This window comes from Entelurus aequoreus, linkage group LG06 (genome assembly GCF_033978785.1).
Source record: "Entelurus aequoreus isolate RoL-2023_Sb linkage group LG06, RoL_Eaeq_v1.1, whole genome shotgun sequence".
Classification (NCBI taxonomy): domain Eukaryota; kingdom Metazoa; phylum Chordata; class Actinopteri; order Syngnathiformes; family Syngnathidae; genus Entelurus; species Entelurus aequoreus.
The window spans coordinates 20597490-20613406 of NC_084736.1; the positions used below are offsets into that span (position 1 = coordinate 20597490).

Sequence of the window (15917 nt, forward strand, 5' to 3'; positions counted from 1 at the left end):
ATGGTCATAGTAGTCTATACAGCATGCTCAAATATGTTCAAGTGCATAAGCTGTATGATTGTAAATAATGTTAATGAGATTAATCCATAATAAAATTCCCTTCAAGAAAAAAGTATTTTTTTCATTAAAAAAAAGCCTTTTAGCCAAAAATGCATTCCTCATTGAAAAACAACCCAAAAATGGTTCATATTTTTGAAAACCCAGAAATTGAGTTAAAATAATACCCTTATAACTAGAGATGTCCGATATGGCTTTTTTGCCGATATCCGATATTCCGATATTGTCCAACTCTTGATTACCGATTCCGATATCAACCGATACCGATATATACAGTCGTGGAATTAACACAATTTTGTTGTGATGCCCCGCTGGATGCATTAAACAATGTAACAAGGTTTTCCAAAATAAATCAACTCAAGTTATGGAAAAAAGTGCCAGCATGACATTGCCATATTTATTATTGAAGTCACAAAGTGCATTATTTTTTTTTAACATGCCTCAAAACAGCAGCTTGGAATTTGGGACATGCTCTCCCTGAGAGAGCATGAGGAGGTTGAGGTGGGTGTGTTTCGGGGGGCGGGGTTGAGGTGTGTTGGGGGGGGGGAGGGTTGCGGGGGTGTATATTGTTGCGTCCCGGAAGAGTTAGTGCTGCAAGGGGTTCTGGGTATTTGTTCTGTTGTGTTTATGTTGTGTTACGGTGCGGATGTTCTCCTGAAATGTGTTTGTCATTCTTGTGTGGTGTGGGTTCACAGTTTGGCGCATATTTGTAACAGTGTTAAAGTTGTTTATACGGTCACCCTCAGTGTGACCTGTATGGCTGTTGACCAAGTATGCATTGCATTCACTTGTGTGTGTGAAAAGCCATGTTGGAGATGATATAACTCATTGAATAACAAAGCTAAAATCATTTTGGGGAGAAGTACACTAAGTTATGTATAAAGTGCTGGAAAATAAAATTCCAATGACGCGTATGACTATGCTAATGGAACACATAGTGTCAGTTGTGCTGGCAGAAGATTGTTATTTGGTTAATCTACTTTTAACAGCCTCCAGGGAAGCCATGTCGAGATTCTGGTACAAACTTGAACCTCTTACTGAAAAACTACGGCCGGACATTATCAAAGAAATATGGACAATGGAGAAAATGACTCGTTCACTAAATTTGAGGGAACAGCTGTTTAAAAAAAGATGTTCTAAGTCGGGGGTCAGCAACCTGCGGCTCTTTAGCGCCGCCCTAGTGGCTCCCTGGAGCATTTTTTAAAAAGGATTGAAAATTGAAAAAGATGGGGAATTTTTTCATTTTTTTTTAGTATGTTTTTGTTTGAGGACAAACATGACACAAACCTTCCTAATTGTTAGAAAGCCCACTGTTTAATATGAGTATTCGATGAATATCGTTTTGTCCTACTAATTTTGGAGGTTCTTGAACTCAACATAGTGTGGACTGTGACACAACAGTTTGTTTACATGTCAAATCTTCCACTCCTTCTTTGTCTCATTTTGTCCACCAAAAGTTTTATGCAGTGCGTGAATGCACAAAGGTGCGCTTTGTTGATGTTATTGACTTGTGTGGAGTGCTAATCAGGCTATTTAGGCTAGCTCTATGTACATATTGCATCATTATGTCTCGTTTGTAGGTATATTTGAGCTCATTTAATTTCCTTTACTTTTATCCTCTTTATATATAATTTAGTTTTGCATGTCTCATGACACATTATCTGTATGTAATATTGGCTGCATTTCTCATAGTTGTTTGTGTGCCATGTTGTTCCAGACAACATCTATACCTTTGGCCATTAAAAGCCAGTCATTTCCAGGAGTTATCTCACCTTCTAAGCAGCCTCTGATTTACTAATGGTTTCTAATGTTGTAAAAATGTGTAGAATAAATATTACATTTCAATATTTCTGTCAACGAAAATTTGCTCCAGCCTGCGACATGTAGTCATTTTGATAGTAGGCTAATATAGCTAATATAGACACTTACGTCATGTGTTGCCTTCATTATAACACTTACTGTATATACGGCTTTTCATTTTTCACAGCTCCAGACAGATTCGTTTTATGTATTTTTGGTCCTCTTTCAACATTTTGGGTTGCCGACCCCTATTCCAAGTGGATAATTGATTTTGAAAAACACTCATGATACTTCTTCTTGGTAAATAAACACCTTTAAGATGATAAGTAATTTACAGAAATAAGATGTATGTTCCCACAAGCATGGTATGTTATGTTTATTAATGATTATTATAATTGTTTTTTTTTTTATGTTATGTTTTATTTATTTATTCATAAGCACAATGTCATTATTCCACTTTTTTTTCTTTTATTTTTTGAGTTAAATACCTGTATTTTTAATTTTCAATCAAGTCTATGTATATGTGTTCCATGTAAAAAGTAAAAAAAAAAACTCCAATAAATATCAAGTTTTGAAAAAAACCTAAAAAACTAACACTTGGCTCTCCGAGTACCACCATAATGACCAACATTAAATTACAGTAGCGTAGTAGGCCAAAGTATTCATTAAAAACAAGGCAGAGGTTTTAATTAACGAGTATGTTTTCTGTTTTGGGACACATTACACACAGTTTGAACAGTAACACCGTGTTTGAATATTTATTTAGGCGATTATTTGGCGTGCCACTAGATGGAGCCCACGTATCACTAGTGGTACATGTACCACAGTTTGAGAATCACTAAGTTACACAAAATAAAATTGGCAGGACATTTACGGAGATTTTAAAAAGGTGTGTCACAAAATGTATTTTACAGTACTTTAAATACCGTAACGACACAAACTAAACATTTTAAAACCCAAACCAGCACAAACGAATGGGACAAGTTTGGGGAGATTTTGACAAGGTGGGGGGCAACTTCACACAGGGCTGAAATTGATTATTATGCTGTCTAAAAATTGAAGCGAAGTGGTAATATTTTTTTGGCGACATCTAGTGGTCACAATAAATCATTTTGTAAATATATAAATAGTAAGTTGAATGATGCAGACACGTTTGTTCCTAATACTTTCTAATACGCCTTGGAGACTTTGTATGTGTAAGTAATATGCAATTATCTGATACATTTAAACCAGTGTGGGTGGCACTGGGAGCAGGTGGGTAAAGTGTCTTGCCCAAGGACACAACGGCAGTGACTAGAAGCGGGAATCCAACCTGGAACCCTCAAGTTGCTGGCACGGCCACTCTACCAACCGAGCCATGCCACCCCCCGTGTATTACAAGTTTTTATCATTGTTTTTATAGGGTATTTTTGTTTGTTAAATGCCCTTTTTGCCATAAAAAACATTGTTTTTTATATGGCAAACAAACAAAATATGCAATATTTTTCCCAAAAAAATATTTCAATGTGAAATATTTGATGTGAAGTAATTGTAGTATTGAATAAGTCAATAATTTGATTCATTATTATTATTTGAGCAGATGCAGTTTCTTTTTTTAATTTTTGAAATCCGACAAAAAATTTCAGGCATCCAAAAGGCTCACAATTGTTCATTTTATTTTCAACGCTTAAATTTCCAGATCAACATCAGATCATTCTGTTGATTATGTATATTTAAAAAAAAAAAAAAAATTATGTTTTTTTCCCCGGTTTTTTTTATGCTCTTTTTGTCTAGAAAACTTTTTTTTTTATATGGCAAACACAAAATATGCCAGTGTGACATTTGATGTGAAGTCATTGGAGCCTTGACTAGGTCAATAATTCATAACAACATTGATTCTGATTCATTGTTATATTTTGAGCAACGACAGCTTTAAAGAAAAGGACAGCCTGCATTATTATTTTTGAGAAATGACAGTTAAAAAAAAAATCTGATTAAAATTCTCAATCATAAAAGTGTTACAAATATGTCATACATTATTTTTTAACTATTCACACTTAAGTCTCTAGAGAGTAACTTCAGATATATCCGTCGGTTATACATTTGTATTATTTTTTCTTGTTTGTTTTATGTTTTTTCTGTCAAATAAAACTTTTTTTTACATGGCAAAAAATTCCATATTTTCACCAAAAAAATGGCAAAGTGGAATATTTGATGTGAAGTCATTGGAGCCTTGACTAGGTCAATAATTCATAACAACATTGATTCTGAGTCATTATTATATTATGAGAAATGACAGTTAAAAAAAAATCCCACTAAAATTCTCAGGGTTTTAAAAAGGGCCCCAATCATAAATATGTCATACATTATTTTTAACTAGTCTCTAGAGCATGCTCAGTGGCCTTGTGGTTAGAGTGTCAGCCCTGAGATCGGTAGGTTGTGAGTTCAAACCCCGGCCAGTCATACCAAAGACTATAAAAATGGGACCCATTACATCCCTGATTGGCACTCAGCATCAAGGGTTGCAATTGGGGGTCATATCACCATAATGATTCCCGGACGCGGCCACCGCTGCTACTCACTTCTCCCCTCACCCCCCAGGGGGTGGAACAAGGGGATGGGTCAAATGCAGAGGACAAATTTCACCACATCTAGTGTAGTACTTTAACTATAACTTAACTTAACTTCAGATCTCTCTGTCAGTTATACATTTGTGTTATTTTTTCTTGTTTGTTTTATGTCCTTTTTGTCAAATAAAACTTTTTTTACATGGCAAAAAAATTCCATATTTTTACCCCAAAAAATGTCAAAGCGGAATATTTGATGTGAAGTAATTGGAGCCTTGAATAGGCCAATAATTCATTGATTCTGATTCCTTGTTATATTTTGAGCAATGACAGCTTTAAAGAAAAGGACATCAACATTGACTGTAAAAAAAAAAGAGTCAACATTGCAACTTTTCATCGTTACATTTCTCTTTTATTCCACTTTGTTTATGTTTTTTTGTAATATAATTTTTAGAATGTGCCTGCAGCCAAAAACAAATAGCTGCAGGCTGCAAATGGCACTTTGACACCTTTGTTTAAAATAGTACTTTTAAATAGTCTAATCTCTGCATTTGGATTTCATTCTTGAGTTATCTTTACAGCATGTTTTAGTTTGTTAATCAAACAGAGGCACGCATCATTAGATTCAGCTACAGCTGAGACTTATGTGACATCATCGCTGCAAAGTAGGCCTCATATCACAAGCGATGATGTGCTCCACATCAAGGTCCGGTATGTTGTGGTGGTATAATAGAGTCCTGACCTCTCTCCCTGCACCACATGATGATGATGATGATGATGATATATAGGCAGGCTAGTTTATTGTGAAAATTGAGGAGGAAGGATGGGAGGGAGGAGTCCTTGCACGCCCTTGTCCCAAAGCAGACACTATAATGTGTGATGGACAGCCAACCTTAGATATCTTTTATTCCTCCGTGCATTCATGCAAACAATAATGCATCACCTAATAATGCAACCTAATTTTCTAGAGATGTTTATAATGATCAAAGAAAAAACAGTATATATTCTTAATTAAGGGGGTGTAGAGGTTGCTTCTAATAGTTCCCTACATGTGACCTTATGCATGACGTGACCATTTATTTGGATTATTCGTAGGGAATGACTCATGCATGTCGTGACATACCTGCACACCGTGATGAGGTTTTTTCTCTCCACGCCGACGCTCCGGACAGACGCCTTTTTCGATGTCAGACCCATAGCCATTGCTGTGTGCACGCAGCCGGGCTCCATCCACCCAGCGGCGGCGCAAGCGGGGCCTCTCCGGCTGTCCGCGCCCAGGCCACGACCCCTCCCTCCGCCGGGGTTCTGAGTCCGACGAGCAGGCGCGGTCCTCGGCGCTGGAGATGCCGCTGCTGCCGCTGCTGCTGAAGCTGGAGGACGAAGCGTCGGAAACCACAAGGTTAAAAACGCACCGTTTCCGGGTTCTCGTTTCAAAATAAAACAGGAACTGTCATGTCAAATGTTTATTTCTGTGTCATGCCTCCGCGTCCCTTTGCTGTAAAACGTGTTTTTATCAATCAAGTATCAATGACATCGTAATAAATTTACCACAGAGTACCAAAACTGACGAAGCGCCAGAAACCACAAGGTTAAAAACGCACCGTTTCCGGGTTCCCGTTTCAAAATAAAACAGGAACTGTCATGTCAAATGTTTATTTATGTGTCATGCAAACGAGGCCTCTGCATCCCTTTGCTGTAAAATGTGTTTTTATCAATCAAGTATCAATGACGTCCTAATGAATTTACCAGTGTCAAAACTGACAAAGCGCCAGAAACCACAAGGTTAAAAAAGCACCGTTTACGGGTTCTAGTTTCAAAATAAAAGAGGGACTGTAATGTTAAATGTTTATTTCTGTGTCATGCAAGCGATGCCTCCGCGTCCCTTTGCTGTACAACGTGTTTTTATCAATCAAGTATCAATGACGTCGTAATAAATTTACCATTTGTGTTAAAAACAAGGTTAAAAACATAGTTTCCGGTTTTTGTTTCAAAATAAAACAAGAACTATCATTTAAATATTTATTTTCATGTCATGTGAAGATTCCTACGTCCTTTTTTGTAAAAACGTGTATGGCGTCATATCAATCAAATACTAATGACGTCGTAATAAAGTTAGCGCAGACTTTACAAGTGAGGGCGTTGAGTGATAAAACTATTAGCCTTATTATGTCTTCCGGATCTCTAGAGGGCGCTGTGGCAAAAGTGTGTCGCCGTGTTTACGTTACACCGAGGGCAAGATGGCGGAGGCAGATCAAAAAAAGGAAGGCTCTTGCACTTTTTTGTTCAAAAAATCCACAAAGAAATTTTCAGGACGAAAAAGACAAGCCAGTGACAGCGATAAAGGTAGCGGTTATTTATTTCAACAAAAATAAGATGTCTTGCGACGTGACTGCCGAACAGCGCGTCTTGCTCGAACGTGGTAAATACTAATGTCATTCCAATGCTAATTTACATGATATATATCTTTTTTCTAGATGACATCAGTGATGAAAACCAGAGCTCCGTTGTAAGAAGGGGCAGGAAAGAAAAACGAGATAATCCAATGATTCAAATGGTAACTAATAGTAATAATAATAGTTGTACATGGAGTGAAATTACTGGTAAAACTCCACAAACGCACAAAAATGTTTTACTCACTCACTCATGAATTCGCAAGTAAAAAAAACAATGTTCTTCAATAAAATAACGTTTAGCAAGGGGGAACATATGCAAGTTAAAAAAAACAGTTCCCAGGTATAAAAACTATTTTCTGTGATAAAATAACAATTAGCAAGTTTTAAAAAATTCTGCAAGTAAAATGATTCGCAGGTATAAAAACAATTGTCTTGAATAAAAAAAAACATTACAATGTAAACAATTCAATTAAAAAATTTATTAGCATGTATTAAAACAATTTTCTTAAATAAAAAACATTTGCAAGTACAAAAACTATTTTCTTCAATTAATATAACGATTCGCAAGTATGAAAACAATGTTCTTTAATAAAAAAAAAACATTCGCAAGTATACAAACAATTTTCTTCAATTAATAAAACAATTCGAAAGTATTTAAACAGTTTTCTTCAATTAATAAAATGAATCGCAAGTATAAAAACAGTTTTCATTACTAAAAAAAAGAATTGCAAGTATAAAAAAATGTATTAAATGAAAAACGATTCACATGTAAAAACAAATAATTTTGCAAGTAAAAAAAACGATTCGTAAGTATTGAAACAATGGTCTTTAATTAAAAAAACATTTGCAAGTTTAAAAACAATTTCCTTAAATTAAATAATGATTAGCAAGTAAAACAAATTCTGCAAGTAAAAGACAATACGCCAATATTAAGACAATTTTCTTCAATATAAAAACATGTTCAAGTATAAAAACGTTTCTTCAATTAATAAAAACATTTGCAAGTATATAAACAATTTTCTTCAATGAAAAAAGATTCGAAAGTATAAAAACAGTTTATTAATAAAAAGAAAGATTTGAAAGTATAAAAAAATGTATTTAATTAAAAAATTGATTCGCAAGTAAAAACTAATAATTTTGCAAGTAAAATAAAACGATTCACAAGTATAAAAACAATTGTCTTTATTTAAAAAAGCATTCGCAAGTATGAAAACTATTTTCTTCAATAAAAACATTCACAAGTATATAAACAATTTTCTTCAATTAATAAAACGATTCGCAAGTATAAAAAAATGTTTAATTAATAAAAAAAAAGAATTGCAGGTATAAAAAAATATATTCAATATAAAACGATTCGCAAGTAAAAACAAACAATTTTGCAAGTAAAACGATTCACAAGTATAAAAACAATTATGCTTAATTTCAAAAAACATTTGCAAGTATAACAATTTTTTCAATTAAAAAAAGGATTCGCAAGTGTAAAAACAATTTTCTTCAATACAATAACGATTAGCAAGTAAAAAATATTTTGCAAGCAAGACAATTCGCAAGTATTAAAACCATTTTCTTTAATGTAAAAACATTTGCAAGTATAAAAATGTTTTCTATTAATAAAATGATTCGCAAATATGAAAACAATTTTTAAAATAAAAAAAGCATTTGCAAGTATAAACATTTTCTTCAATTAATAAAACGATTCACAAGTGTAAAAAAAATGTTCATTAATTAGTAAAAAAAAAAAAGATTCCGAATTCTAAAAAAAAATTATATTCTATAAAAAAAAAAAAAGATTCGCAAGTCAAAACAAAAGCTTCTGCAAGTAAAAAAACTATTTTCTTCAAGTTATAACTTTTGGCAGTAATATTCCAACCTGATCCATACACTTGCACTTAGAGCACCAGCAATTCGCACTCTACAATGACAAGTGGTGCTGCCGTCAGAGCTGCTGTTATTTGCGCATGGTGCCGTCTGCCAAAAATAACAAAGAAGAAGCAGCATGGTGGGAAGTAAAATGACGAACAGAAGAGAGGGGAAACTTACAGGTTGAGCTTGTTTCCCCATACTGAAAAACGGTGGAATATTATTGCTAAAAAAATGTTTTATACTTGCGAATTGTTTTTTCCATGATTATTTTTTTTATACTAGTGTAGGGGTCGGCAACCTTTACCACTCAAAGAGCCATTTTGGAAAGTTTCACAAATTAAAGAAAACAATGGGAGCCACAAAAAAATTTTGAAAATTTAAAATGAAAAACACCGGATACAAAGCTTAAATTGCTTTGCGCTATGTTAACCAGAGGGTCTCTGACACACGCACCGGCACGCATCTCTATATGGAAATTTAATGTTAGTGCGGCCCGCGACTTTTAATTTAACGGCGCTTGATAGCGTCTTTCTTGCCAACCCTCTCAATTTTCCGGGAGACTCCCAAATTTCAGGACGTGCTGGCACTGCTTTTAGCGCCCTCTACAGCCTGCCCAAACAGCTTACCTGCTTGGCCAAGTGTAGAATGCAGCTTTTGCTTGCTCACGTAAGTGCCAGCAAGGCATACTTGTTCAACAGCCACGCAGCTTACACTGACGGTAGTCGTACAAAAACAACTTTAACACTGTTACGTTACAAATATGCGCCACACTTTGAACCCACACCAAAAAAGAATGACAAACACATTTCTGGAGAACATCTGCACTGTAACACAACATAAACACAACACAACAAATACCCAGAATCCCATGCAGCCCTAACTCTTCTGCTCAACCGACGCACGGAGAGGGGGGGGGGGGGGGGGTTGATGTGTGTGGGGGGGTTTGGTGGTAGCGGGGGTGTATAATGTAGACCGGAAGAGTTAGGGCTGCATGGGATTCTGGGTATTTGTTGTGTTGTGTTACAGTGCGGATGTTTTCCAGAAATGTTTTTGTCATTCTTTTTTGGTGTGGGTTCACAGTGTGGCGCATATTTGTAACGTAACAGTGTTAAAGTTGTTTTTGTACGACTACCGTCAGTGTAAGCTGTGTGGCTGTTGACCAAGTATGCTTTGCTGTCTCCTACGTGTGCAAGTAAAAGCAACATATAACATGTGGCCGGGCTTGCACGCTGTTTGAAAATGCTATAGAGGACAATTAATGCAGTGCCATTAGGGCACGCCCTTGATTAAGTCATTAAAGTGAAAATAGGATAATATTTGCCCTGGGAGATTTCTAGGAGAGGCAGTCTCCTGGGAAAATCGGGGGGGTTGTTAAGTATACTGGGAAAACCGGGAGGGTCGGCAAGTATGCAGCTGAGCCGCATCAGAGTGGTCAAAGAGCCGCATGCGGCTCCGGAGCCGCGGGTTGCCGACCCCTGTAATAGTGAATAGGTTTTTTTTAACTTGCAAATAGTTTTTTTACTTGAAGAAAAATTGTTTTACTTGCGCATAGTTTTTTACTTGAAGAAAATAGTTGTTTTTTATTGGCAAATCTTTTTTTACTTGGAGAAAATAGTAGTTTTTTTTAATTTGTAAATTGTTTTAACTTACAAACCATTTTTTTTAGTAATTGAAAAATAAATGTGTTTTACTTGCTACTTTTTGGGCGGGAGTAAAAATATTTGTAAGTAAGTAAGTACATTTTATTTATAAAGGGCTTTTCACAGATAAAAGCAGAACGCACTGTACAAAACATAGGTGAATTAAAACAACAATTCAATTAAAGCAACATCATAATAAGGATACAAAGGGGATTACAATTGATAGTTAAAAGGTGCATTAACCTAAAGCTTTACTAAAAAGGTTTGTGTGTGTTTGTGGAGTTTTGGCAGTAATTTCACTATGTAGTTGTATTCCTATCTGCAAGAATAAAGTTGAGCTAAAACCATGGTGTCATATTTCAGTCCAAGAAAGTGGAGAAGGAGGCTGAATCTTCCAGTGAAAGTGGCGACGACCAAGAGGACAAGATAACGGTGTCCTACAAGTCGTCACGCTCAGCTGTGAGTGGACCTTTAGCTTTGCACGTTAGGAAAATCATGACTGCTGCTCACTTTTTAAACTTGTTTTTTTGTGTTTCAAAGAAACCAGAAGGTCCAGAGGACATGGGTGCAACAGCGACATATGAACTGGACACGGAGCGAGACAAGGATGCTCAGGCTATCTTTGAGAGGAGCCAAAAAGTCCTGGAGGTGTGCGAGTGTATGACATGCTGTTCTACAAGCCACATTCAGTTGTCATGGGGATGGCAACGTGTGCGCAAATGTTATTTCGCATGAATTGGAAAGTGGCGCACTTTGGCTGACTCAAACTTCTGATTCACTTCGATATCGTCAACTATTTATGACAGGGGTGTCCAAACATTTTCCACTGAGGGCCGCACACTGAAAAATTAAAGCATAAAACCCACCCCTATTTTGATATTTTTTATTTTCAAAAACCAATACAAATACAATATTTAGATTTGTTTTAGCATTTAGGGCTCCCCCCAAGCTTGGTGCTGGTGACCATTAAGGGGCTCAGTCATACAAAAGTTAAAAAACAAGTCATATCTATATATATATATATATATAATTATTTTTTTTTTTTTTTTTTTTTATTTTTTATTCCATGTTTAAATCTCTAAATCAACTTTAGATCTGTCGATATAAAGTTTAATTTTTTTAAATGTTTTATGCCCTTTTTGTTAAATAAACCCTGTTTTTATGACAAACTAAATATGCAATTTTGTGGAATATTTAATGTGAAGTAATTAAATCCTTAAGTAGTTCAATAATTCATAACAACATTGATTTTGATTTATTCTTTTGAACAATGGCAGGTTTTTTTATATAAAAAGTCCTAAAATTCTCAGGGGTCCAAAAGAGCCTCTCTCATCAAAGTGTTAAAAGTCAGTCACATATATTTTTTTACTTTCAACGGTTTAATCTCTGCATCCGCTTCAGGTCTATACGGCAATTTAAGTTTTTCTATAATTTTTTGATCTATTTTTGTTTTGTTTTTTTAGAGAGAAAAACTTTTTTTAATGGTAAATACAAAATATTTTCCACAAAAAAATATTTCAAAGTGGAATATTTGATCTGAAGTAATTGGAGCCTTCAATAGCTCAATTATTCATAATATTGATTTTAATGTATTATTTTTGAAGCAATGACAGTTTTTTAAAGAAAAATCCCACTAAAATTCTCAGGGATCCGAAAGGGTGCCTCTTATTAAAGTGTTAAAAACAAGTCATACAATGTTTTTTTACATTCAACGATTAAGTCTCTAGATCAACTTTAGATCCATACAGCAATTATAATTTGTTATTTTTTTTATGCCAGGCTTTTTTTCCAGACAATTTTTTTATGGCAAACACAAAATATATATTAACCCACCCCACCAAATTTTCAAAGTGGAATATTTGATGTGAAGTAATTGGGGCCTTCACTAGGTCAATAATTCATAACCACATTGATTTTGATTCATTATTATTTTTGAGTAATAACAGCTTTAATTATTAAAAAAAAACATCCTGCATGGCAGCTTTGTATTATTACAGTCAACATTGCATTACATTTCACCTGTTTGCCCTTTTATTGCACTTTTTTTAATGTTGTTTTTTGTAATAGTATTTTTAGAACGTGCCGCCGGTCGTTAAAAATTAGCCAATGGCCCCCGGGCCAAACTTTGGCCACTCCTGGTTTATGAAATCTTAGTGACACTTCTGCGAGAATGCAATAAAGCATGACTAAACTGGATGTGCTGGATGATCACAGGAGCTGGAGGGCAAGGAGGATGATAAAATCTACCGTGGCATCAACAACTACCAGAAATACATCAAACCTAAAGACACCACAATGGGCAATGCGTCCTCAGGCATGGTCAGGTGAGGACATAGTCTGTCCACCTTATCACCGCTATAAATAGCAAGCACTTACCGCCCACCCCTTTTCTCCTATAAACAGGAAAGGCCCGATTCGAGCTCCGGAACACCTGCGAGCCACAGTCAGGTGGGACTACCAGCCAGACATCTGCAAAGACTACAAGGAGACCGGCTTCTGCGGTTTCGGAGGTAAAGGAGACCATGAAATTAGCTGGCGTGTGGGACCTTTCACCTTTGCCATTCTTGTCTCAGACAGCTGCAAGTTCCTTCACGACAGGTCCGACTACAAGCACGGCTGGCAGATCGAGAGGGAGCTGGAGGAGGGAAGATACGGCGCAAATGGTGAGCTCATTCCTGCTGTTCTTGTCAAGAAAAAAAAAAATTTTCTTATCTCGTCGACATTGTGATGTCACGCAGACGAGGAAAACTACGAGGTGAGCAGCGACGAGGAGGACTTGCCCTTTAAGTGCTTCATCTGCAGGGATTCCTACAAGAATCCTATCATCACAAAGTAGGAGTCTACTTTTCATAACCTACCTTTTAATAAGTGTTGCAATGTCTGAGCCAGGGGTGTCCAAACTTTTCCACTGAGGGCCGCACACTGGAAAATTAAAGCGTGCGGGGCCATATTCATATTTATAATTTTTAAAACCAATACAAGATATATATTTTTTCCTTAACCTTTAGAACTCCTCAAGTTTGGTCTCATAAAAATTAAAAAAATAAGTAATTTTTAATTTTATTATTATTATTATTACATTAAAGCATGTAGGGGTCATTTTCATTGTTAAAACCAATACAAGATATAGATTTTTTTCTTAACCTTTAGGACTCCCCTCAAGTTTGGTCCCGGGAACCCGTAAGGGCCTCAGTCATAATTTTTTTTTAAATAAGTCATATATTATTTAATTGTATTATTATTATTATTATTATTATATAATGTTAAATCTCTATATCAACTTCAGGTATATCTGTCAAAGTAAAGTATAATGTTTTTATGTTTAATGCCCTGAAGTTTCATTGTACTTGTGCAATGACAATAAAGACCTACCTACCTTTTGTAAAAAGAATAAACAAAAACCTGCTGAAGGCTAAAACATAAAATATGCACTAGTTCTCCCCCCCCCGAAAAAAAATACAAGTGGCTAGAGATGCGCGAATAGGCAATTATTTCATCCGCAACCGCATCACAAAAGTCGCCATCCACCCGAACTAACATTTTATCAAAACCACAACCGCCCGCCACCGACCCGTTGTTATATATCTAATATAGACGATGCAAGGCATTAGTGAGGTTAGAAAGGAGAAAGGAGACTGATCCAATGCAGCAGAGACATTCAATGCGTGCCACGCATTAATATCTCTTGGCCACGCATTAGAGGCTAAGAGCTATTAATGTGTGATAATATTATTTATCATTATTATAACATTATTGTCATTTCCATTAAGAAAGTGTTGACTATTGTTATTTTTTTCCCTGGTCTTTAGTATTCCCTTTTTTAGTTTGTCGCGTACCACGTTTGCTATCTTTTTATTTTTTTCTTCTTCTTCTGTTGTGTTGTGTTGTGCTGTGTCACACCAAATTTCTTCCCCTTACAAACCCCCCCCCCCCCATTTACTTCCGTGGTCATGTTTCCTCTTACGTCATTGACAGCGATCGATAGCACTTCGGCTTTGACTGCCCGTCGCTGGAAGGATACTTCATCTTTGACAGCTGCTGGAATCTGAAGAAATTATTGTTTTTTTTTTGTACAGGCGCGAAACAGGACAGTCGCGTGCCGGTTAAAGACCCCCGGCAACTTTGTGACTTTATTGGACGCAGCCCCGGAAGTAAATGGGGGGGAAGAAATTTGGCGTGACAGCTGCAGCAGTGCCTCATGAATAATTGCCTGTTTCAAAGAGTGCTGCTCGTTTTTTGTATGTGGGTAACAACATTTAACTATGTATATATATTTCCGAATTGGTTCAACCGCCACCCGCTCGAATCTATTTAAAATCTATTTTTTTCGTCATGCATTCGCCCGACCTGTGGATTATCCGCAGACGCCGCGGTTGTTTCCGCAAACCGCGCATATTTGATGTGAAGTAATTAGTCTTAAATAGGTCAATAATTCATCACAATATATATTTCGATTCATTATTTTTTGAGCAAAGACCGTTTTTTTAAAAGAAAATCCCACTGAATTTTTTGGGGTGTCAAAAGGGCCCCCCACTCATGAAAGTCATAGATTTTTCTGGTTTGTTAAATTTCTAAATTAATTTTCGATCTTTCCGTCAATTATAGGTTTTAATTTTTTTTAATGTTTTTTTGTTTTAAGCCCTTTTTGTCATACATTTTTGTTTTGTTTTATAGCAAACACAAAATATGCTGTATTTGCCACAAAAAAATAAAAGTGGAATATTTAATGTGACGTAATTAGAGCCTTAACTAGGTCATTAATTTATAACATGATTTTAATTAATACATTTTTGAGCAATGGCAGTTTAAAAACAATCCCACTGAAATTTTGGGGGATTCAAAAGGGACCCACTCATAAAAGTGTTAAAATAAAAAATTAGTCATTCATATTTTTTTACTTTTAACACTTAAGTCTCTCAATCAACTTCAGATCATTCCGTTGGTTACAAGTTTGTATCTTTTTTTACATTTGTTTTATGCCTTTTGTCACATAAAAATGTTGTTTTTATATGGTAAACACAAAATATGCAATATTTTCCCCAATAAATATTTCAAAGTAAAATTTCTTTATGTGAAGTAATAAGAGCCTTAAATAGGTCAATAATTCATCAAATAGATTTGGATTCTTTTTTTTGATCAATGACAGTTTTAAAGAAAAAAAACAGCCTGCAAATTGCAACTTTTCTCGTCCCATTAACACTTTTTTTTTTTTTTAGTAATATTTTTTTAATGTGCCGCGGGCAGTTAAAAAATGCACTGCGGGCCGCACTTTGGACATCCCTGTTCTAAGCCGTCCGTCTCCACCAGGTGCCGCCACTACTTCTGTGAGGTCTGCGCTCTTCAGCATTACCGCAAGTCCAAGCGCTGCTACGTGTGCAACACTCAGACCAACGGCGTCTTCAATCCCGCCAAGGGTGAGCCTATCAGAAGCCAGCTTGCACATGAGGTCATATTTCATGTTGCTTTTCTATTTTCAGATTTGCTGGCCAAAATAGAGAAACGCAAAGCCACGGGCGACATGCCGCCATCAGACGAAGAGGATTAGCCTTCCCGCGTTATCCCCTCCTGTTTTTGTTGGTGTACATTTTAAATAAAGTTGTATTTTGTAGGAAATAAAC

General features: G+C 35.8%; 2 protein-coding genes across 2 annotated transcripts in view; one reads left to right on the forward strand and one right to left on the reverse strand.

Moving 5' to 3' along the window:
• The window catches only part of rundc3aa (RUN domain containing 3Aa), a 33993-nt gene extending 28036 nt beyond the window's left edge, over positions 1-5957 (reverse strand). Inside the window, exon 1 of the mRNA XM_062050180.1 lies at positions 5527-5957. Coding sequence (XP_061906164.1) covers positions 5527-5633 — 107 coding nt within the window. The 5' untranslated portion in view covers positions 5634-5957. The remainder of the gene's footprint in view (positions 1-5526) is intronic.
• A 643-nt stretch (positions 5958-6600) lies between these two features.
• On the forward strand, positions 6601-15916 carry rnf113a (ring finger protein 113A). Its single transcript, XM_062050193.1, has 10 exons — positions 6601-6746; positions 6878-6957; positions 10663-10758; positions 10840-10947; positions 12514-12623; positions 12703-12809; positions 12873-12962; positions 13038-13131; positions 15607-15713; positions 15777-15916. Exons 1-10 carry the CDS (start codon positions 6641-6643, stop codon positions 15842-15844), a joined length of 966 nt encoding a protein of 321 aa, XP_061906177.1. The 5' UTR covers positions 6601-6640; the 3' UTR covers positions 15845-15916.
• The last annotated feature ends 1 nt before the right edge of the window (position 15917 follows it).